Source organism: Leucopleurus acutus (genome assembly GCF_964270905.1).
Source record: "Leucopleurus acutus genome assembly, chromosome: 19".
Lineage (NCBI taxonomy): Eukaryota > Metazoa > Chordata > Mammalia > Artiodactyla > Delphinidae > Leucopleurus > Leucopleurus acutus.
The window spans coordinates 30,846,944-30,871,409 of record NC_139161.1 but is presented as its reverse complement, the minus strand read 5'-3'; the positions used below and the strand labels follow the sequence as shown (position 1 = coordinate 30,871,409).

The 24,466-nt window shown below is 53.2% G+C and overlaps 1 protein-coding gene across 3 annotated transcripts in view; it reads left to right on the top strand.

Moving 5' to 3' along the window:
* MSI2 (musashi RNA binding protein 2) overlaps positions 1-24,466 on the top strand; it is a 388,721-nt gene that overhangs the window by 301,914 nt on the left and 62,341 nt on the right. For all 3 annotated transcript variants that reach the window (XM_082861437.1, XM_082861436.1, XM_082861435.1), the window contains exon 8: positions 11,886-11,968. In XM_082861437.1, coding sequence (XP_082717563.1) covers positions 11,886-11,968 — 83 coding nt within the window. The remainder of the gene's footprint in view (positions 1-11,885; positions 11,969-24,466) is intronic.

Sequence of the window (24,466 nt, the reverse complement as noted above, 5' to 3'; positions counted from 1 at the left end):
TGCAAGGGTTCCTTTACTTAAAGCCAGATCACATAATCTATACATCCATTTATACATCCTGGTCACACCTTAACAGCACTGGGTACCGGCTACGCTTGCAGCAGGTAACTACATGAGGTGCCGCTCTGACCTCATCCCCATTGTAGCGTTTCCTTTTTCTCTCCAGGGGTCTATAAAATACCATCCAAGACAGTGTCTCTCTGACGTCCGGACGTATGAGGGCACTAGGTCCATTCACTCCGTATATTAAATATTAGTGAAGCTGAAATTAGTTTTAGATGAAAAATAAAAATTAAGCATTATGCTTTTTTCCTTTTCCCAATGTTTCTTAAACCCAGCTGTACATCTGAATCACCTCCAGATGTTAAGAACAGTTCCTTTACAGCCAGAAAAAGAAAAGAGGCCAGCCCCCAGCCTGCGGTGGGGACGCGTGTGTGTCTTGTGCAGAGGCACCTCAGTGGGCAGCCACCTACCCCCAAACTCCGGGCAGGCTTACGGGCAGCCCGGCCGGCTGGAGTCCTGGCGATGTGGGCAGAAATGACCCCTCTGCAGGGGGCACGGAGCTGGTGGCGGGCCTAGCGGGCGTGCAGCCAGGGCTCTGTCGGTTGGGACTATTCTGAAAACATACCTCATCATAAAAGTCATATAATTTGTGGTGGCGCTGAGAACCTGCTTCCAAGTCGTGGTTTTTTGATGGAGTTTTGGAACTTTCTCTGAGGCCAGTAACTGTTCCTTGAGAACTTGTTAGAGGGAAGCGGTGGCATCTTGAGATGACTGGGCTTCTCCGAGGGGTCCTCTCTCCATCCTGGGGTGAACGGGGTGCAGGGCTAACTCTGCTCCTTCCTTGCAGCACAGGTTTTGTTGTCCCTGTCGGCGTCCCCTTCCCCCTTTGTTTCTGTCTCCTTCATGTCCCCTCCTCGCAGATACCAAGGCACGTCCTCCAGAATAGCCCTGCACAGGCTCCTGACCCTGGAGTGAACACAGAGGCTCTGGGGGCGCATCAGGGATCGGGGGAATGCCATGCTCAGCCAGCACAGGGCCTGCCTCTCAAAACTCAGTCCTTTTTTTTTTTTAAACCCAAAGTGATGCAGGGTCCTTTTAAGTAACAAGTTTGCATGGGAGTTTGACCATGTGACTTGTTTTAACTCTCCCTGTCTTGAATCCTGTTCCCACCGTGATGGCAGAGCACCAGGAACATCTCTTTGACACACATGTCAATGTCAAATGAATTTCAATAAGTGAGGTTCACGACAAAGGGTAAAGGTGACTGTGGAGATAGAGGTTGGGGTAGGGGAGAAGCCGTAGAAAGTCTCTTGACTGTGGGAGAGGGTAGCTCACCCCTCACAGGTGTTTCCAAGGAAGCCTCCAGGCTGGTGAGGTCGATTTTTTAAATTTCTGTCTCACAGAGGGTAGGATACTGAGGGTCAGAGTGGGACAGCCAGTCATTGCTGGAGCCAGGATATGAACCCAAGCTTCCAGGAGGCGCACTGTGTGGGTGGGGCTCGAGGGCGAGTGTCAGAAAAGTGGACAGATTTAAAACCCACTCTTTGGGGGAGAGCCTGGGGGTCCTAACCCAGATGTCCACCTCAGCGGGTAAGAGTCTTCCAGCCGGTGCCCCATCTCCGCTGAGCTCAGAAAGCCCCAGGGCTTAGAAGCCTTGAGGGACGGGCTTCTGCCGGTGGAGCCCGCCAAAGCCCCCCGGGCCCCGTGTTTCCAGAGCAGGCCTCGCTCCAGCTGCGCCCGACCTCGGCCTCCTTCAGCCCCCTCCGCCCCCGCGCTGCCGTCCTGGCACCTTCTGCCGGGGTCCTGATCCGAGCCAGTTGTCTAGCGATTTAATTTGGTGAATTTACCACTGCGTCCCAGAGTTTATATTGGCACTTAACAGCAATAATATGTGTCTCTCTCGCCAAGAACTGACTATTTTCCCTACCAAGATGGAACACCACGCACAAAAAATAGGTCTGTGAACAATCTGCTGCCCTGACCAGTGTCATTCACAGAATCGCTGCTACGGAGCGCGCTAGGAATGAAATGAGATTGGGGTTGTCTGGCCCGGATCACAGGTGCTTTTCCCCCCTCGGTTAACAAGAGTCTGGGATGAGACACCCTTTCGCTGTAGCCGCAGGCACTTTCAAATCACGCTATCAGTATTCACGGCAGATTTCTCTCTTAGAAAAATGGTTTCGGGGTGGTTGGCCGCATCACTCTCTCTCCCTCCGCCCCACCTGCCCCTGAATCTCTTTCTCTCCTACCCTCCCTTCTTCCTTCCCTTCTTCTCCCTCTCTTTTCCTTTTAACCTCCCTCTCTTCCTTCCTGGGTGGTTTTCTCAGACACGCCCTCACCCTCCTTGTAAAGCTCTCTATACACTCATATAATTTCACAGACTCAGGGAGGTGCCCCTCATCAGTAAAAAAAAAAAAAAAAAATCTCCCACCGCCTGAATGCCTGTTTGGAATTCTAAAGTAGAGCTTAATTGCTTTCACATAAGGATTTGATCTGAGTAAACCACCGTGACCTCTGGGAGTAGAAGCAAGATCAGTCATTTACACTTTAGTATGAACTGGCTTCCAGTCGTTTCCTGAGTCTGAGGGGGAGGAGCTTCGTCTTTGCCCCGATCTCCCCCTGCCTTGGATGAGGACTGCCCCTGGGGCTGCTAGGTCCCGTTCTCCGAGAAAGAGATATCAGAGCCTTTTTAGAACAGCTTCAGTCTCTCCCTTCATCTGAAAAGGGGGCCTGAAGATTCTCTTCCCAGTGGAAAGTTCTGGATTCTTTTCTACCGAATGGTCTTCACTTGGCTCATCCTGAATTGGGAAACATAAAGCAGAGTCAGACTTGGGTGGGCATCAGAATCACCAGAGAACCAGTTAAAATGCAGATTCCTGGGCCACCCCCACAGCACCCACATTAGGGGGCAGACAGAGCTTGGGGATCTGCATTTTTAACCAGCCCCTCACCCATCAGAAGACTCTGCCGAAGGACCTCACCGAGAAGCGCTCGTTTAGGAGCACACTTCACTTTTACCCCCAACTTGGTTTATGGTCTGTGGGCCTCCGTAAATAATCCTGACGGTGCTTACGGTGGTCGTATGAAAAACCTACTCGTGACTGAAGCCTTAATGAAACACTTGCTGGTTCACAGTTGGCATCTGACCTTTAGAAGGTTGATGCTCACGTTTCAAGGTCAGATGTTGGTTAGAGCATCCTCAGGCTGAAAGGGACAGAAAAGTACCTTTCCAGTTGAGAAACTGGCTCCCTCTGGCCAATGCCGCCAACCTAGCTTAGTATTAATTTAGGGAATTCGGTCTCGAGCAGTTCCTCAGCACTAGATTGGAGTCTGAGAGTGCCACTGCTGTCCTCCGGGCCCCCAACACCTGAGATCCCGCCCTGCCCCGCCTCCACTCTACCGCCCCCGAAGGTGGCTGAAGAGGCGCGGGTCCAAGAGTCCCTTCCCCTCCTGATGAAGCGGTGTGTGGGGATAGAGAGACCCGTGCCGATTCACACCAATCCAGTCTCTGCCTGCACGCCAGCCACTTGTAATTCCCCACAGCCACAGCCAGCTCTGCAAGGCAGAAAGAAATATGATCAGGCAAGTTGAGAAAATAAATTAAACCAAGTGTCAACTTTTCTTGTTTCTCTCCTCATTATTAAGAGATGGAATGGGGCTCGTTTATCAAGCAGGGGGAGAAATTAATTGACACGGCCTTAATATCATGATGTCTGGCGTGTCTGGTCACATTCCTTCATTTTTTGGAAAGGCATTTTATTATCGTTTACAGCAACCAGCTGCCAGATGCTGGTGTAAACGAGGAAGCAGGTGCATGAGTGATGCCACAGTGGAAGGGCTGCAGTGGCACCCTGAAGGGCACGTGGCAGGGAGGAAAGGCCAGGTCAGAAAGGACCCCCCCAGAGAGGCAGCTTGCTGGCTCCAGGTCAGGGAGGAAGAAGGGTATGGGGCAGAGAGAGGACTGTGCTGAGAAGGGATGTCTGCAGACCATCCAATCCATCACCGGCTCATTTGCCAGCCACGAGGGAGGGTGGCGTCTGCCTCTGATGGCCTCCTGGCCCACACACCTCTGTTCCCACCAGCCCTGAGGCTGAGTGCTGTGTCCATCGCGGGTCAGTGTGCCTGTCCCTGTTCTTTCTAAGGCCAGGGACGTGAGTGCTTCTCTGTTTATCCCTCCAGGGCGGCTGACCCGTTAGAGAGCCAGTTTGCCGCAAGAGGTGTCTACTAGCATCTTGCTTGATGACCCACCCCTGGCAGCTCCATGGTTGGGGTCTGGAAACGTTCAGAGGAGTCCCTACCCTGTGCCCATCCTGGGCTAGACTAGCTTAGGTGATGCTCTAGTTGTTTTTCTTTATAAAATTCATCTTTGTGGTGTCACTGTGAAAACCCTCGGCGTCCCCTGAATTGCCTTTATGTAGAAGGGCTCAGCTACACACGCCCAGGAGTGAACACTCAGCTGGACCGGACAGCACGTCTCTCCCCCACTCTCCTGGCCCTCCTGCTGGGTCATTAGGCTGAGGGGCTGTCCCCCGGTTTGTAGAGGGTCTCTCAGAGCAAGGTGATGGGGTGGGGTTCCAGAGCCAGGTTTAGAATCCAGCAGATACTGGATTTAGAGTAACCCACCTTTATATGAAGAAAGGGGGCTGGGGTGGAACGAACATAGGCTCCCCCCTCCCCTGCTGCCCGGGCCTCAGTTCTTCAGTTTGTAAAGTGGGAACAATCATCCTACTTGGCGAGGGTCGGGTGTAAAGACTGAGTTAAAGAAGGCTGATCGATACATGCGGTAAGCTTTCTCTTTTTATAATTATTATTAGAATGTGAGCTGATAATAAATAACCACCTTTAGGATACCAGACAGTAGACATGACTGAAGGAATCCCATCCCTGGCTGGGTGGGAAATGACATGCTTATCTGATCGAAATCCACATTAGCGTTTGGGTGTAAGAACAGGCACAGCCAGGACTGGTCACCCCTCCTGCCCAGTACCTGACATCTGAAGATGCTCAGGAAAGTAATGGCAGCTCAGACTGGACTTGACTGATGTCCAGGTAACACGCAGTGAGTATCCCAAAATGGGGATCCGTCATTAGAAACATGTCCTTTCTTTTGGAAAGGCAGCTCGTTTTTTTCTTGGAACAGATCAGTCTCCTGAGTTACATTTTTTTAAGGACAAACCCAGGGACATGTGAAGCCATCCCATCCCGCCACGTAGGGGGACCCTCAGACCCCATCCAGGGCTCCAGGAAAACCCTTCCAAGGAGATGAAACCGATTTGCCAAACCTGCTGTAGCCCATGGAAGTGGCCCTGACACGTTCTGCGTTGGGGATGGAGGCCAGCCCAAGATGAAGTGTCACTAACGGACACACAGGTACCGGGGGTTGACTCCGTGCTGAAACCCACAGACCACCATGCTCGTGGCCCAGGTCTCGCCTTCCCAGGACTGTGGGGCCTCCAATCCATCTTTGAACACTTACTGATCCAGGGAAGGCCCTGATTGATGACCTTCTCCAGAAAAGCAGGGCGGGGTCGTGAAAGGAGCCGAGTATGACTCCTGGTTCAACTCCTGCTCTGGCTTAGTGTCCACACGCCTGCATGGACGAGGCGTTTAGCTGTGCAGTTGAGCGAAATGACGACACAGGAGCCTGCCCTGCCTCTCTCAGGGTTGCCTTGGGGATCAGGGAGGATGATGTAGGGGAAGCATTTTGAAACCAGAAAGTGCTCCCCACGCCCAGACCCAAGGGATTCATATTTTCTCTGGAAGCAGCTCGGGGATGCTGCCGCTTCCCCCAACACTGGGTTATTAGCAAGAGAGGGAGGTTTCCTGGGTTATAAATACCCTTGCGTACACATACCTTAAATTCCTCATGGGATACTCAGAATAAATCTGACAGTCTGGGTTTTTTTCTCTCTCATTTTTTTCCCCACTACCCAAGTGTGTTAACTCCTGACTTGCATTGATTTTCACTGAAGATGCGTTAGGCACTGTGTGATTGCCTATTAGTGTTCATTGACCTATATGATAAGAGACGAAAATTATATTTGAGGCTAGGGGGAGGCCGTTCCCATCTTTCCCTCCCTGACCTAAAAAAGAATTCTCTGTAAGTTAACTGCTGGGTGTTCCTCAGTGATTGCCTTTGGAGCGGGTCATTTTAATTTTGAGGTACCTTGTTTTCAGACTTCTCTTGCTGTGTATGTGTGGTTTTTCATAGCTTTGAATTGTTCAGATGAATATTCAGTTTAGTTTATTTGAATAAAAGAGGGAAAAAAGGTTTGACTGTTAAATGCTTGTCTCTTACGTTACTTGTTAGTTTCCGATAATAGCTTCATTCAGGGGAATGCTGTCGAATTTCATTTTGAAATGCTCGCTGGCAACCGCTACCCTATTTATTATATCCGTTTTGAAATCCCTTTTTGTTTGGGCTTAACCTTCCCACCACCTTCTTCGTCCCAGTTTTCTTGACTCCTGGGGCCCCTCAGAAGCTCAGTTGCAGTTCAGGTGGGGACTTTGTGAGAGGCCAGACAGGTGACATTTTGCTGATGACAAGTTGAGAGGGTTTCTAGCCTGTTGTCCCCCAAGTTTTGGCCCTTTGACACTCCCCCTCCCCCCACCCTCGTTTACAGCCCCTAGGGCTCCTCTCCGTACTGGATGACGGCTCGTGACTTTAAATCTCTAGGGAGGTGTTTTCTGGCTCCGGGGTGACACCTCCTTAGGACCCAGGGAGATGAGACACTGGGCAGGGGTGTTCACAGGGGCACCCCAAAGGGCCCTCGTGGAGCTGGAGGCCCCGTAGACTGTGCGTCAAAGTCCTTGCCTTGGTGGGGACAAGAGCAGGACCCACCCCCCCATGCACCACGCCCGGTTCTGCCTGCATCTGTGAGGCCCAGAGAGGTGAAGGGGCGCTCCTGAGGCGCACAGCTCATTACCTAGTCCTCGCTTTTGAGCGAGGGTAAGTGTGTGTTTCTTCCACCTGCTGCTGTGCTGCTTCTTGATGGGCTTTCGTGAGGCTCCATTTCTGATTCTCTGCGAGGCTCTTTTGGAAAAAAAATGAGAGGGAAATAAATCAGTCCTTCCCGCTCCTTCTCAGGAATACTCGATCTCCCTGAGCCTCACGTAGGATCTGTACATTCGGCAGATTGTTCAAAAGACTGATGCCTTGAAAACATTATGCATAGTGAAATAAACCAGACACAAAAAGACAGACTGTATGATTCCAAGGACACAAAGTACCTAGAATAGGCGGATTCATAGAGACGGAAGGTGGAATAGTTACTGGGGGCTGAGAGAGGGAGGAAGGGAGAGTTACTGCTAACAGGGTGCAGAGTTCGAGTCTGGAATGGTGAAAAGTTCTGGAGGTGGGTAGTGGCGACGGTTGCACGACATCCTGAATGTACTTCATACCGCTGACCTTGTACACTTAAAAATGGTTAAAGTGGTAAGTTTTATGTTACGTATATTTTACCCAATAAAAAATTAATTTCAAAAATGAAAAAGACTTTGATGCCGAAAAAGGATTTTTCCCGCCCTCTACCGCATCCCTCCCAGATTTCTGACTTCCTTGTGCTGCCCTTCACTCCTCAGTTTAATTGATTCTGGCGGGGGGTTGTTCGCCACTGAGTTGCTAATTCATTGTAAATGATAATTCATCTGGTTATACGTTCAGGAATAACATTTATTGATAGTTAAGTGTTTCATTGCTTCTTTGCTTTCTCCAGATGGAATGAACAAATATTTTAGACATAATCAAGTTCGTTTTCTCTATTTGGGCTAAACAGACAGGGCTATTGAAACGATATAGATCTTTAAAATACTGCAAATGAGTCTTGACATCGCTGAACTGTGCTGCATCCGTGGTACATGGGCTTCAAATCCAGGCTCTCTCCTTTGATCAGAAAAATCATTTTTGTGATACTCGAATTTTGAGTTCTGTGGGATTAAGGAAGGGACCAGCAGGGAGTCGGGATCTGAAGTGACCGCCGCGAGTCCTGCCCCCTCCCTTCCCAGCGCAACAGTCTGCATTTTAATTCCCGTCTGCCAGCTCTGCCACATCTCTTCCCATCTCCGAGCAGTGGCAGGGAATGGGAAATTGGGGCCACAGTGAGTCCTGAGTGGTGTTGGGCCTGGAGTTCAGATAGTTATTGCACAGTGGACCAGGGAGGAGCGGGCTACAGCAGGAAAGCAGCTTCCTTGGCGGGGGAACTCAACCCGTGGCCTCCAGGTAACTAGACTTACCTGGGTGCTATTGCAGGTCAAGTACGGGCTCAGCAGCTAGGTGACATTCAACCACTGTCCTCCGGCTCCTGGAGGGGTGCCCTTGACTGGAACTGCCTCATGCTGTTTCCTGGTGGCACGGATGGGTTTGCCTCATTCATCCACACTCTCCTGCCTTCCGTCCAAAGCGCGTGCTTGGTCTGGCTGGAGCGATCTTGTGGGACCTGCCCACCTGTGTGGAGGCAGCCATAACCTGCAACCTTGCTGTCTTCGTTTGCAGTGGCTGCCATAACAAATTACCACCAACTGAGTGGCTTAATGCAACAGAAATGTATTCTCTCACAGTTCTGGAGACCGGAAGTCTGAAATCAAGCTGTCAGCAGGGCCGGGCTCCCTCTGCAGGTTCTAGGGGACAGCCGTTCCTCTTGCAGCTCCTGGGGGCTCCCGGCATTCCTTGGCTTGTGGCTCTGTCACTCCAACCTCTGCCTCTGTCTTCACGTGGATGTCTCCCCTCTGTGTCTCACTTCTACCTCTCCTCTATCTTTTAAGAACACCTGCCATTGGGTGGCAGGCCCGCCCTAAATCCACAATGATCTCTTCTTGAGATTCTGAACTTAACTACGTTTGCAAAAACATTTTTTCCCGATAACGTCACATTCAGAGGTTCCAGTGGTTAGGACGTGGACACACCTTTGGGGGGCCACTGTTCAGCCTGTTGCATTCACCCTAATTAGCAGTGGGGTTCTCTCCCTACCTAAGAACTGGCCCATCCTGGCTCGTTTAGGGGTTTGCATGTTGCCTCAGTCTGAGTTCAGGCCAGAGGGGCAACTTCAGGCACAAAGGAGACCCAGATTTACCCAGAGGCTAGACGTGAGGGTCGAGAGGGAGGGGTGAGGTCTGCACAGGAGAGATGCTCTTCTTGAGTGGGAACCTCTGACCTGTGCCTTTTAGAGAGCGAATTGCTTGAGAAGAGGGATGTCGCCTTGTTGATCTCGGGGTCCTCCACGATGTCTGGCACAGGTGGGAGCCGGTCTATGCCCAGAGAAGGGCTGAATCAGTCTTGAGGGGGAGGCAGTGACACAGATTAGCAAGATGCCCAGGCCCTAGAGAAGCAGAAATGGCTCGTCCTGTCATTCTCAGCCACCAGCTGCTGTGTGTTAGGGGCTCTGTGCCTCCTGGGGACCCAGAGAGAACGAGGCCCCAGCCCAGCCGTTGTCCTTGAAGCTGTGCTAGCAGATTCCTGCATCCTGGGCTGGGCCACCTCACCTTCCCTTTGGAGGGAGGACCTTTTGAAGGCATTGCATCTCAATCCCTCTACTAGGATCTGGGCTCTAGAAGGGTGGCCAGAAAGGGGATTAACCAGAACAATGCCAGTCCCCTTCGGTGTGCTGCAAGGGTTCCAGCCTGGGTGAGAGTTTAACTGATGGTTTTCAGGCCCCTTTGAAGGGGGGCTTCGGGAGCCAACACAGCAAAGCCCAAAGAGAAATCATTCGGAGACTTGCCTCTGGGTGTGGTCTCGTCCCATTCTGCACATAACACACGGGACCAAGGGCCAAAGAGCAGGTCGGCGTTGTAGCTCTCTCTGCAGGGACCTGGTTTAGAGAGTGTGTACAAACCTAGTGAAAGGTTTCCTGTTGGGCCTCATTTTAAACAGAATATCACTGTGTCCAAAGACCCAGCTTGTCCAGGACCAAACTGGGAGAAACTTGCCAACTTTGACCCTGTGCAGCGAACGCTTGTGTGTGCCCCTCACGACGGGTCTGACCTCCAGCCTTACGTGTCTGTAGAGGGCTGGGCATGGGCTGTGTAGGCTGGGAATACCAACCTGGTATTTGGTGTGTGGTAATAAATTACATATCATCGTAAGGATCATGATTGCCGATTCTGTGGTCATCCTAGCCCTCTGTTTTACTGGAAATTGTCTGAGAGCAGGGAGTGGCCTTTTCCATTCCTTTCCCGAGGAATCTTCTAGATCCTGCAGGAGCTGTAATATAGGTTTGCAGTGCCCTCAGCTCCCTATTCCCTGCTGTTCCTTAGAAGGTGGGGGTGGTAGAATGGGAGGTTGGAGAAAAGAGGGTCTTGAGAGATTCTCTCCCCACCTGGGATTTCTGGGGCCCAGAATAGACACAAAAGCTTAAAAAGGGAGCATCTGTATTTGTATTCATTGACAGGAAGCACTAATTATCATAATACAAAAAGAGCCGTTCTGATTTTTGTGTTCCTGGTTGGTGTGCCCAGACTTGCGTTCGGTCAGGCTCCTATCTTTGCAGAAGGTAGTATCTCGGTCAGTGGAGCTGCTATTACAAAGTACCATAGACTGGGGGGCTTACAAACAACAGAAGTTTATTTCTTACAGTTCTGGAGGCTTGAAGTCCAAGGTCAGGGTGCCAGCATGGTCAGGTTTTTGGTGAAGGCCCTCTTCCTGGTTTACAAACAGCTGTCTTACTGTATCCTCCTATGGCAGAGGGCAGAGAAAGCAGGCTCTCTCATGTCTTGTATAAGGGCACTAATCCCATTCATGAGGCCTCCACCCTCATGACCTAAATGTCCCCCCAAAGGCCCACCTCCTAACACCATCACGTTAGCGTAGGATTTCAATATATGAATTTGAGGGAACACAAACATTCAGTCCATAGCAGAGATTTGGGTTGTGACCTGAGGGGGGGGACCCAGAGTCCAGTCTCAAACCTGGAGGCTCAGGGGGGAAGGGGCTTCCCAGGATGACACATAAGTTCGATGCAAAGTCAGAACTGGAGCCCAGGTCTGCTGCCTCCCCCTCAGGGTGTCTGTGCTCCTGCATGTGTTCACTGCAGCTGCGTTTCATCCTGTTTCATCCGAGGCAGGGTGCCTTCCTGTGAGTGGGTCTGTGTGTCAAAGCGGTGCTTACCGAGTGGGGTCACAGATGGGGCAGCGTGCTGGAACCCAGTCGGGGGCGGGAGGAGAAGAAAGCGAGGGGCAGGAGGGTAGCCAGAGGCACTCAGGATGCTGAGCAGCGGGCGCCTGCCAAAATTCTTCAGTGCAGCTTGTCTAGCAAAGCCTGTCTCCAGCCGAGTAAATACAGTGCATAGCTGACAGGCTGACAGCAGGCATCAAACAGTCTTAAACTGCCCCAAATCCGCAGCGCTTTTGAAGCAGCAGTAGAAAAAGGATGCCTACGCAGAACAGAGGCCTGAAACTTTTAATAGTTTCTTCCAGGCCTCAGGATGTCCTGATGAGGTATTAGAGGAAGTAATTCAGGAAGAAAAGGACAAATAACCGCCTCCGTCTGGAGGCCGACCCAAGGGCTGGCCATTCAATCACGGAAGGGGCAAGTGTGGCCCCGCGGTGATCCGCCACGGTCGTCCCCCACCCGCCTGCCTCCTGCCATGAGCCGCAGACTCTGACCCTTGTAAATAACAGACAAGTAAATTTCTTGTTTGCTTCCGGGCAAATGTAAGCCACATGTGCCCGCTGCCTGGGGGACGAAATCGTTAACTTTTCCTCACTGTTGGAAGGGTGCTCTGTACAAATTAGAAATCGTTTCCTCAAGCTGGAGGCCCTTCCCAGGGATCCATCTGCCCTCGTCCCAGGAACCTGTCACCACCACAGGACATCAAAGAAAGACCGTGCGGGCCAAAGGGAACTGAACTCACCTCTCCTCTCTGTCTTTTTCCCCCTCCTTTTTCCTTTAGGGTTTGGCTTTGTCACTTTTGAGAATGAAGACGTTGTGGAGAAAGTCTGTGAGATTCATTTCCATGAAATCAATAATAAAATGGTAAGTTGGTAGGGGTTGTGCTGAAATGTGATGCCTCCCTTCCCCCATATACACCCTTTGTCCTGCAGACTGCTGCAGCTTGGTCCTGCTAGAAGGTGGGTAGGGTGGGCGTAGGGACCGGACTAACAGTTCAGCTCTGTGAATGGCAGGAGTTGACAAGCTTTTTCTGTAAAGGGCCAAATAGGATATATCTTCAGCTTTGCCGGCCATACAACTGACTGTCGAGCTACAAAACTTCCACACACAATATATACATGAATGAGCAGGGCTGTGTTTCAATAAAGCTTTGTTTAGGGACACTGAACCTGAAATCTCATGTAATTTTCACATGTCACAAATTTTTATTGATTGATTGCCATTTAAAAATGTAAAAAATCATTCCTAACTCTTGGGCTCTACAAAAGGGGGAGCGGGGGGCTGTTTGACCTGCAGGTTGTAATTTGCTGACCCCTGGCCTAGGGTATGCATTTGCTGTTTAGATTGGCTTTTGGGGGGGTCTATCTTATATATGAAGTTTTATCTTCATGTATAAGAGTCTCTCTCTCTTTGGGTCCTGCTGGGTGATTAACGTTCTTCCCTTCCGATCAGCTAGATAGTTTTACCCTCATGATTAGCCACTTTGGCCTCCTTTTGGCCCTTTAAAGTCCCTTTTCCGGGCAGGGCACCCTCAACAGGGAGGGGGTTGGATCATTGAAGTTTGGGGTGGGGCGGGGCAGCAGGCCTACCAGAGGAATGGCCACCAGAGGGCGCCATACCATGTGCAGCTCATGCATGCCGACTTGAGGTCTCAAACTCCCTTCTTCAAATTTAGTAGGTGGGTGAGAAACCCCTTCCTTGTTGGTTCCAGAAAAAATGGGAGCTCAGCAGGTGTTTCTGGAGCCATAAGCAGGTCCTTGAGAGCCAAAACATTTTGGTTGGCCAGCAGCACCTCCAGCCCCAAGAGAAGAGGGAGGGCAAATTTGTGTTCACTTGCAGCTGTAACTTTGATATTTTCTTCCTTTAGTCAAAACATTCCTTTGCTTCTGAAACATGCATTCAGATACACGTTGTATATTGGTCTGATATGTGTTCACTGACTTTAAATTAAATAATAGAGCTTTTAGCATGGATAAGATCAAAGCAATCTGCTTAGCCTGTGGTGCTACAGGCCTGATTCAATATTTGACTTGCTAATTTTTTCCCAGGGCACTACAATAATAATATTGTTCGTATTGTTCCTAGCCATTATCTGCATCTGAAACGAAAATACTATTTCTTTACGTTCTGTGGTATGGAGGCGTCAGCTCAGGCATTAAAATGGTACAGGGGAGATAAGTGTGTAGGAATAACCCAGGTCTAGAGAGACAGGAGGCTTAAAGGGAAACCTGCTTCCAGTGCCCGGAGACCTTGTCTCTCCTAGCCAGGCCAGCTATTGACAGACTCCACTGAGGGCTGCCTGGGCAGCGGGGAGTGGAGGGGGCAGCCCAGGGCGCTGGCAGCCTCCACGCCTGTCCTGGCAGGACTTAACGTAATGGTTCATCGGGAAAGCCCGGTGTAGACTGGCAAGAGGCCTCGCTGTGCTGCCACAAATGCATATGTGCGGCCCTTCACCGTTGACTGGCTTGGCAACTAGCCTGAGACACAAAGTGGGAAAGGGCTTTCTTCTCCCCACTGTTCCCGTGGGGAAACAGAGGCCCAGGGGATATGCCCCAGGGCCACCCAGATAGTGAAGGAGCCCAGGCCTTGAGGTATTGGCTGCCAGGTGAACTGTACAGACGATTGTTTGAGCTTGGAAGTGGGGAGGCGAATCCCCAGATGACGTGGGGGACAATCAGAAGGTAAGAGTTCCAGCCCTAGAAAGGTAACCGGTGGGCTGGCCTGAAGCCAGAGAGGTTTGCAGCCATTGTCCCCAATCTTGCACACTTGTCACCTTCTTTTCCACTCAGGTGGAGGCCGACTATGGCAGGTAACTGTGTGCAAAGTGTGAGGTTTCTGTTTTCTTTCGAATCTGGGGCTGGTAGTTGTTCTTTAAGAGAAGAAGTCGAAATGGAAGTAGGCAAGAGGAATGGGTTGGGGGTGCAGTGGTCGGGAACACAGAAGCCCATGGAGGTGTCACTACAGGTGCCTAGCCCACCCCCACCAGGTACAGGCCCTAAAGGGGAACTTAGAGGTGCTGGGAGAGAGAAGCAGTGGGTCACTGCTGGTCACAGGGCCTGTGATGACCACCTCGTGGGGTGGCTGGGGCCTGGAGGAGACAGCAAAAGCACGGGGTCAGGCTTGATATACGTCAGCTCTTGCCATGGTCCACATGGCGATCGATGAAAGGACTTCTCCGGCAAGCTCTCCTCCTCCGAAGGGTGGAATGTGAAGCGCATCGGTAGGGAAGCCCGAACCTTGAATTGCTTTGGATTCTGTGATACTAGTTTCTACTTCTGAGGCCCAAAGAAAAGGAAATGAATTTAAACTGTGCTATGGACAGAATTCAAATGAGAGATCGGAAAGACTGAGAACTCAGAGACTGCCAAGCAGAAACAGGGGCGGTTGTGAGAATGCACGTAGGAGTGTTGTGTAAACTGGACTGTGGTTCGAAACTGTAAAGACAGCTCTCCCGGAAGCCCCACAGTCTCTCTGTGAATTGGGCAGGAACAGAGAGCTGCGGGGACCACCCCCCGACACACTCCGTTCCCACAGAGTCCTCGGAGCTACCATTTTCTCATATTCACAGAGAGGAGAGGTCTCACTGATGATGAGATAGGACTCTGAATCCAGCTCTTCTGGTTCTTAACCCAGTCCTCGTGTGCCTGGCACTCAGTAGGTCCTGTATAAATAATTGTGTGACGAATAAAGGATTGGGGGAGGGACCACGTGACAGTGAGGCACATTGTCATTCCCAAAGCCATTGCCCATCTAATTTGGTTGGTGAATCTCCTGGACATTTGTTAAAATGAGGGCCCTCCCCTGACGTCCAGGACAGCCAGGCACGAATGCTTCTGGCTGCAGAGGAGCGGGGAAGCCGGGACCGCAGGAGCTGACACACCCCCACTGCCAGCGTAGAGGCCTGGCCTTAAGGAGGCCGCCTCCGTGGCGGTGGTGGCAGGGGTATGGGCAGAGAGCCCCACCTGGTGCTCCCACACGAGATCCTACGAATAGCCAGTAGTTTTGAGAGCTCGCTCCGTGCTTTGCTGAGTGTTTGCTTTATGTATGTCATTTGACTATCACCCACGTCTGATGTAGGTACGAATTATCATCCCCATTTAACTGGTCAGCAAGGTGAGGCAGAGACAGAAGTTAAGCGGCTTGCTCAGAGCCACATGGCCAGCGAGTGGCAGCAGCAGATTTCAAGCCCAGAAAGCTAGGGTCCAGAGTTCACATTGGTGCCCAGTAGGCTGTTCCCCATTCTCCAGGCTGAAAGAGACCTGAAGGGTCATCTCACCGGGCTACAGCCTTCCAAGGCCACTGACCACCCCTCCCAGGCAGCCGTGCTGTGGCTTGGGTGGTTCCAAGTTCTTCTAAGAGAAGGGCAAAGGACACAGGCTCGCTCGGGGCCGGATTCCCAGCTGGGAAGAAGGGCCGAGCTTCTAAGGGGTCCCTGTCGGCCACAGGCATCTCCCCCACCCCCCAGAGGCAGGTGAGCAGGGGGCACGGGGGCAGCAGGCTGCCCCCGGAGCTCAGGGCCTGACCGAAGAGACTCAGCCCCGTCCTCCGACCTGGCACAGTCAGAGCACAGCGCAAACATGGCTCCTTTACAGTAAACACACGGATGCGCGCACAGGGCCGCCTATTGACCGTCCGGAGGGGGCTCTTCCCTGGACACTCAGCGAGCCGGCGCTGGTGCAGTGGTGACACATCCCTCCCGCCGCGGGCCCTGATTGAAGCAGCGGGGACACTTGCCTGATTAGTCACCAGCACAGCCTCCCAGTGCCTCCTGGCACTGCAGGGAGGCAGGTGGGAATTGACAGAGACCTGCCAGGCCGCTCAGAGGCCTGGCTCAGCCCTCGTCTCCAAGGAGTCGGAGGCGACGCCCGCCTCACCGGGTGAGATCTCGGGGTACATTTAGAAAGGGGCCAGGCAGGGGCACTTGTGATCCACAGCAGGACATCGGCGGTCACCAGGCACTGTGCCAGCAGCTTACATGCACGAGGTCATCGTCCCATTGTAGAGAGGGGGACAGTAGCGCTCAGAACTGTGAAGGGACTTCCACAGTCCTTGGCTCTAAGGGCAGAGCAGGGATTTGAAACTGTGTCATTCTGGCTCCAGCCCTGGGTCCTTCCCACTCTACCCTGCCGCCACCTTAGACAAACCTCATCATTGAAAAATCTGGATTGATGTGACGGGTCAATATAAGGATGAGTTTTTAGTTGCTTTACATAAGGATTACTATAGAATTCCTTTAAAAAGGCCTTTTCCTTGTTCCTTTAAGGTGATCCAATTTATGAAAATTGCTAAGCACTTGGCAAGCTTGTTAGGAATGCAGACTGTCAGGCCCCACCCCTGATGCACTGAATCAGAATCTGTATTTTGACAGATGCGCAGTGATTTGTACGCACGTTGAAGTCTGAACGCACTGGCGAGGATCACTGCTGATGAGATAACGTGGGGGGTTGGGTCACAAATCACCCATCCAGTGTCAGAAGGAAAGAACTCGGGAGTGAGGGGCCTCAGGCCGGAAGAGCGTGGAGCCAGCTGAGCTGGCCTGGCCCGGGGTCACCAGGCCAGTCTGGGACTCTTGGCACCGCTGCACACTCCCTGTGTGTTCAGAGACCAGATCTCCTCCCAAGGAAGCTCTCCGCGTCGGGACCTCCCCTCTGACTTGGGTCTCGGAGTGTTGACTGAAGGTGTGTGAGGCTCACGCTGGATGGGCTGGATCCTTGAGTGATGTCACGTGTCCTTGTCCCCAAGTTGGGACCTGCCGGGTCATTTAGAAACACCCAGGACTTGCCCAAGCCCGAATCTCAGACCCACCACTGGTTATCTCGTGACCCAGCAAGTACCCCACCTGTCTGTACCTGTTTCCTCCTCCGAAAGGTGGGACGGATGATGGCCACTGCCTTTGGCAGCTTTAGGAAGTGCTGGTTCAGTTTCTGGCCCTGGGAGGTCTTGGCCTGCTCTGTTGTCGGGTGTATAATCTGGTAGCCTTGAAGGAATAGGCCTTCCTGAAAACCTCCTTAGTAACTGCAAGTTTCCTCCGTTTCGCCTAAGCCGGGCACCAGCAAATTTTTTGTAAAGGGCCAGATAGTAAGTATATTAAGCCTCAAAGGCTCTACGTCTTTGTCACAACTGCTCGACTCTGCCATCATAGGGCAAAAAGCAGCCACGCATGGTGTGTAAATGATGGGCATGGCTATGTTGAAATGAAACCTTATTTACAAAAGTAAGTGGCTACTTGATTTGGCCTGTGGGCCGTAGTTTTCAACTCCTGACCTAAACTGATACAGCTCGGAGGAGGCGGTCTGCTTACCTCAATGGGCCCAAGGAAAGGCTCTCAGCCAGGTGGTCACCGAGGCTCACTACTATCGAGTCAGCATTTTACTAGTTGGCGGGGGGACGGGGGTGGGGTGGGGCGGGGACAGCAAATAGACGCCAGGGTTTGGGGTAGCAGCCTGCGGAAAGTAGCAGCGCCTTCATTCCTAGAGGGCTCCAAGCACTGAGCAGGTGGGGAGTGAAGGAACGTTCAGAATGGAGTGCTGTAAATCCAAGAGGCCTTCCCGACAGTGGTGCCACGAACCCCTCACTGCCGCGTGCCCCACAATGCAGCCACTAACTGCTACTCATTGTGACCTTGGGCAAGTTACTTGGCTTCTGTGCTTTGGCCCTCCTCTCCGTACGACAGGTAATGTGTCACCTACCATAGAGAGTGCTGGAACTCGGACTGTGAAGGGTTTTACCAGACCATAGCGCGCTCTATCAAGTGATAAGTCTTCTTACTCTCGTTATCATCATCACCACTGTCATTATTCTTAGAATCATTATACTGAACAAAGATGTAATCATAAGGTAAGGCAGTCCTGGACAGATTTCAAGTCAGTAAAATGCAGGTGTGCAGACCTGGGCAGGTCTGGGACGTGAGTCTCCAGGGCAGGAGGGGGTGAGTGTGGGTACTCCTATGCTCTGGCCGGGGGGCAGGGTCCCGCAGGAGAGGGGAAGGCACACAGCCTGCAGAGCAGAGCAGAAGGGCCCCCGCAGATGGGATTTTCTAGGTCCCAGAGAAGCTGACTCGGACACTTGCGCTTAATCATCCTTTGGAGAGGTTACAAAAACCCCACTTCTAAGGTCAAAGCCTGGTGGGAGCTCAGGCCTGCCACCTTCAGCTGGGGCACAGTTGGGGGATTAACCCCAAGAACGGGGGCTTCTGGGTGGGAGGGGGCAGGAGGACGAGAGATCAGCAGAGTCCTGGGTTGGCCTCTTGGACTCGGGGCTGTGGTGCTGGGTCAGGTGGTCCGCGGAGGCCCCAGGCTGGGGTGGGTGCTGACCCCGGCAGGGTGCCCCAGTGACCCAGCATGCTTCCCCTCCCTCCAGCTGCCCCTCCTCAGCCTGAGGCCTGAGAGCTCAGTTGGGCACCAGCCCAAAAGTGGGGGGCATGGAGGGGGGAGGTAATGTGAGTGGAATTAACTAGGCTTCTGCGTTCACCATCCTATTTGTAGCGTCATTCTCACTCGTAAGCTAATTTTAGCCATCCATTCTGACTCTGTTGCCATCTATAAAATGAGAACGTCAAATGTAACATTAAACAAGCAGGATGAAGGGAAAAAAAAAAAGGAAACGCCAGAGAGGCACCGAATAAATGAATCTCGTGTTTACGTGGAAGAGGGAGCGGTCCTTCCCCCGCCCACCCCCCATCGCGCATGCGTGCGCACCCCTCCACGCGTGCTGTTTGTGTATCAGCTGTTTGTACCAGCTCTGTTGTGCGAGCAGCGGGACGTCTGTGTTGAGGGAAGTGGGGGAAGGCAGCAGGGAGGGCTGCGGTGGTTGGGTGGTAAATGTCTGTTGCTCTTTAGGCAGAAGTAATTTGGCCTGCAGGGAGGTGGCCTCCCCATTGCCTGAGCTCTGGCTCGTTTGCCCTTCATCTGTCCTCTGGTGAGGTCATCGCAGGGGGGCTGGGGAGAGCGGAGCATCCTTCCCAGTATCTCAGTGCCGAAGGCCTCTGGGCTTTTCCATGTGTGCTACCCCTGCCTCCCAGGGGGTACAGGGTCGGGAGGGGGCCTGGAGACGCCTGGAAGAGGCTGCTCTGCTCCCCTTCTCTGGGGCCTTTGACTGCACTCACCTGCCCCGCCCGACTTCCCGGGGACGCGTGAGCTGATGCCCAAGCTGCCCTTTTCTTTTCTTTTCTTTTGAATTGAGAAATGAAATTAGGCCTGGGCAGGGTCTCTGGCAACGCCCACCACAGACTGGGATAAACACGCGGCTTGTGGCAGAATGTGGGCACCTGCTGGAGGCGGAGGTTTCTTTTCACTTTGAAATGCCCTTGCAGGTTCCCAGAAATTTAAAAAAAAAAAACAGCTGCTGCTGCCACCATCAGCTTTTTCCCCAAATAGTGCGGCCTAGGAAGCTCCCTCAGCACACCTTGCTGATGAAAGCAGGAAGGCGGGCCTCTCCGGCCAGCAGGTTGGGGAGGTCAGGGAGAAAGTTAGTGGCAGCATGCCAGATCTCCCAGCCCGCGGGGTGGCGGCCACTTTCTCCCTTCTGCTGTGCTCCCCAGGCTTTGGGATTTACGTTTTAAGCGCAGACGTGAACTAGCTTTATCACCTTGAAAGGCTAGCACCTAGGCTCCATGTGGAGGACAGTCAGGTGTGACCCACCTAACTTTATCCAGCGCGAGCACTTACAGGATTAGCTAGTTTAATTTCTTAGCTCACTGCATCCCTGTGGGGTGGGCATTGCTGTTACTCTGTTATACAGATGAGAAAATTGAGGCACAGGGAAGTCAGGCAGCTGGGCCCAGCTCAGAGCTGGCAGTGGAGCAGAGACAAAACCAGGGACCTTAGCCTCGAGGCTAGGCTGCAGGACAAGGCCCCCTTGGATCTGGGCACCCCTTGGAGGCTGCGGTGGACACTGGGCATGTGTCTCCGGACAGGGTTAGGGACCAGCTCCTCTCCATTCCTTGCCCAGACTCTGAGCGACGTCCTGAATTCATCTGTGTCCCCACCCAGCCCTGCCTGCTGAGTAGGAGGTGCTAATGGTATTGGTTTATGACTGTTTTCACTTTGCCATCGCTGATTTTAATAAAATACTGAGCAGAGGAAACAGTGGATGAAATTAGTCCCGGAAGTGGTGGGGAAATTAATTCTGGAACTAGGATCGGGGATGGACTTGTGGGAGGAACAACTTCCGAATGGGCCTTGACGGGTGGATAGAGGGAGGTAGGGAAGGGCTGGCCAGAGGCCGAGAGGTGGGGACAGGGGTTTTGAATGGGAGGACCTAGGATTGAATCCTAGCTCTGTCATTATCTGGCTTTGTGACCTTGGACAAATCCTTCTTCAAAGCCTCAGTTTCCTTTTCTACTCTAACCATGGGGTGAGTCTGGCCAACTCACAGAGGAAACGGGGAGTCGACTAGTGAGGGTGTCGAGAACACTGGGCATTCTTGGAGGACTTCTGTGTGCCAGGCGCTGTGCTTTATGTGTGACATGTATGTGTCGTGACATATGTTCTACATTATATATGTATACACAGAGACACACACACACACGAGGATGTCGTGACTACGCCTTGCATATGGGCAGTGCTCGATACACAATACATTCCTTCTTCTCCAGAGTAATTCTGCTGCCCAGAGAGGGGAGTCAGGATTCTATGTCCGGTGGGACTCTCAGTGCTTGTCACGAATGGGTCTGGGCCACTTATAGCAAGCGTGTGTCCTTTGAAGGTAGACGTTTCTGCTGGCCTCCTTCACTTCCCAGGCTGGCATTTCCATTTCGGTTTGCACAGTAACCGCCTCTTCCTTAGACTCCGTTGGTGGGGGGGTCCCCTATCTGTGAGGACCCCTTTGCATTGGAACAAGACAGCTTATCCATACAAGTGGGTCCTCTCGTGCTTGGCCGCACGCTGCTCCCTGTCTACAAGGACGGTGTCTGAGGGAGATGTCTGGGGGTCCTCTCTGCATTGGCAGAGGGCACAAGAGCTGGCACTAGTGAGGCGCAGGTATAGCCAGACGGCTGGATGCCCTTTCCCGCTGGAGTCAAGGGCTGGGTCTTCCCAGGGCGGCTGCCAGGATTTCCAGGGTGTGGTTGCTGCCCCCGGCGTGATGGTGTCTCAGGCCAGGCGTTCAGCCAGCTGCCGTCCTGAAACTCTGAGTGATGGTGGGACAAGGGCCCTCACCTTCGTTTGCAGCTGCTGCACGTTCTCCAGCACATGCTGTAGCCGCCGTGCTCTTGAGGCCGGCTCTGGGCACCATGCGCGGGGCGGGACAGTAGACTCAGTTCCCTCCCAAGGAGCTTGTCTAGGCTTTGTCTTGCCCTGCAGGATCCTTGAGGGCAAGAGCCCCGTGAAGGGTCCACCATCCTGGAGTCTCCAGAAAGGCTTGTGACTGGCCGAGAGGGCGAGAGAGAGCAGCGGGCAGGAGGAAGAAGGGCTGTGATGGGGGACACCACAGTGGGGGGCTGTGTGTGGTTTCTGGGGTGCAGCTCACCCCACCTGCCTCACTAGAGAGCCTGGGGAGCTGCTGGCTCGGGGCAGGGCCCCAGAATCTTTATACCTGAGTGTCATCGCCCTTCCGCTCAGAGCCTGGGGGCTGCAGGAGATGGTCAGCTTGGGGCTTCAGAGAGGCAGTACTGGCCTGGAGCCCTCCGGGACCTGGCTGGGGAGGGGGTGCAGCTTGAGTCAGAGGAGATGCCGGTGGTCAGGTGTCTGTGTCTTTTGGGAAGCTCCCCAGAAGGATGGTGCCCACAGCAGAAACTACAAGCCATCCCCCACCCCACCCCGAGCGCTCGCCCACCCCGAGAGGCCTGACCTACAGCTGTCCCCTCCCCTCCTGCCAGCCACATGGTCCAGGTTGATCTCTTTGAGACCTATTTTATCCTTTGAAGTAGGCCCCTCTCTCCCTAGAGGAGTAAATGGTTCTAACGTGACCTGTTTGGGGCAAGAAGTGAAGCTGCAAACGCTGGCTTTTTCAGGCCACACAGGTCTCCCTTGTCCTTGGTGGTAAATCAAGGCCACGGCTGCGGGGCTTGGGTTTCCCCAGACTGAGGCCAGGCCAGGCTTCCCTCCTGGCCCTGGGGCACGTGCTGACCAGGGCCGTTTGTGCAGAGACCAAGGAAGAACAAAAGCCTTTTCACTTCCCAGACTGTGGCATCCTTCTCCGACTGCCAGCCTCTTCCAAAAGGTGCCCGGCAGGGAGCTTGCCTGAGCAGGGGCTGCGGGCCAGCTGGGCAACAGCGGCCACTCAGAGTAGCTGCAGGGGAGCTGTCCCCGCTGAAGCCCCAGCGCCTTCTCCAAAGCCAATGCCAAGCATCGCCCCCCCAGAGAGGGGGTGGCACGGGGTCCCCCGCCTTGGTTGGGCCGTGACACCAGGCGGACCTGGGTTCAAACCCAGACCCACCAGACATAAACTGGTTCTGAAGCCACAGGCACCGTGTATGATGTCCGTGGGCCGCAGCTTCCTGTTCTACAAGGTGGGCATACTGCTATGAAAGGGATCATTGGGTGAACTGGAGTACAGTATTTCATAGACGCTAAATGTCCTGAGGTTGCTAACTGAACTGTGCTCATGTAAGAAAATGTCTTTATGTTTCGGAAACGCAAACCGTAATGGACGCAGCCTCCTCTCAGGTGGTTCAGGGGAAAATACATGGTTATAGACAGAGACAAAGAGCGTGCAAATGATAGAGCAGAAGCCACCAGATGTTCACAACAGGTGACTCTGGTAAGGGGTGTGCAGTGTCCTTTGTGCTATCCTCTTGAAGTTCCTTCTAAACATAAAGTTAGAAACAGACCTCCTCGCTGAGTTGCTTTGGACCCAGATGGGCGGAGGCACCCCACACCAACGAGCAGCTGCACAGAGGCTCAGGGACCACACGTCACCCTCACAGTAGCCTCCGATTCACCCTCTGGAGGGACAGCCCCCAGCCTAGAAGTTCTGTCATTGAAGAGGGTGCAATGGGCTACAGGGAAGCCACACCCTCTCCTCCAAGGCCAGTTTGCCAAGCAAAGCAGCATATTTGGAGGTTGGAATTTTAAGGCAAACCCATCTAGCTTTGGGGGGTTGGCATGTCTCGGCATTTGGACCCCGGTGTGGGGTTACTTTGTGGCTTTGCCAGCCGTGAAGCTTGAAAATGGAGGCCTCATCTTCCTGGTGTGAGCAGTTGGCCACAAGTGGCCCCTGAGGCTTCTTACGAGCACAGATCCCAACGGAACTCCCGCTCCGTCTTCTGCCCCCCCACCCAGATGACTTTCTCCAGCTGCCATTTGAAACAGTATTGATGGCAGCCGTGGCGAGAAGCTGCAGAGGTGGGGTCTGAGCTGTTGATGGAGGAGACGTGAGACCCAAGCCTCGGAGACGTTTCTCCCTCAGACTCTGCCCTTCAGGGCTGCCTGAGGGTGCACACTTTGGGTGTGGGCGTTGGGGAGCATTTACCGTAAATGAGGGGGTCTAACCGTAAAAGGGACGGTGCTGAAAGAGCTGGAGCAGCAGATCAGGTCACCAGGACAGCCACTCCTATTTTGCTTCTGTTTACCTGGGGAGCCAGATGAGTGTCTCTGGGGCTGCCCTGGGAAGGGAGCCTCAGTGCCCTGCCTTGTGCCCCATGGCGAAGGCAGCCCCCCAGCAAGCCCGTCACCAAGGGTCCCGCTGTCCTGTCTGCTCACTGCTCTCCATTGATCTCGTGCGATAGTCTCCAAAGATGGCCCCCGTGACCTAGGCCTCCCAGCATTCATGTCCTTGAGCGTGTCCCCCTCCTACACCAAATCCAGGCTGGCCCAGTGTAACCAGTAGAAGGTGATGGAAGAAACAGTGTGACTCCCAAGGCTGAGATAAGAAGCTGGGTGGCTTCAGCCTCGGTCCCTTGGGATGCTCATGCTTGGGACACTCCTTCTGGGGACTCAGCCACCATGCTGGGAGAAGACCGAGTGCCACAGAGAAGCCACGATGCACAGTCTTGGCCAAAGCAGCGTCCGCTGCCCGCCGTGGGAGGGAAGAAGGCATCTTGGCTGTCCTCCGAGGGAGGCTCCCTCTGGCTCCAGCCCCAGCCATCATCTGACCACAGCTACATGTGCGACCACAAACAAGAGCCCCGCTGGGCCCCCTCCGCACTCAGAGCCACCAGGAAGCATGATAAATTATCGCTCAGAGCCACCAAGCGTGGGGGAGTTTGTTGCACAGCAATAGGAAACTGGGACAGCGTGTGGCCTGAGTGCGTGGAGCTGCGGAGATGGACTTGTTCCCTGAGTTCTGGCTCTGACTGTAACTCTGGTGCTCCTGCCAAGTTCTCTGGTTTGCCCAGGGCCCAGTGGGAGGAGAGCGGGGATGGGGGTGACTCAAATGCAGGCTCACTCAAGAGGTACCAGAGGCTGACGGGCCCAGAAGTGA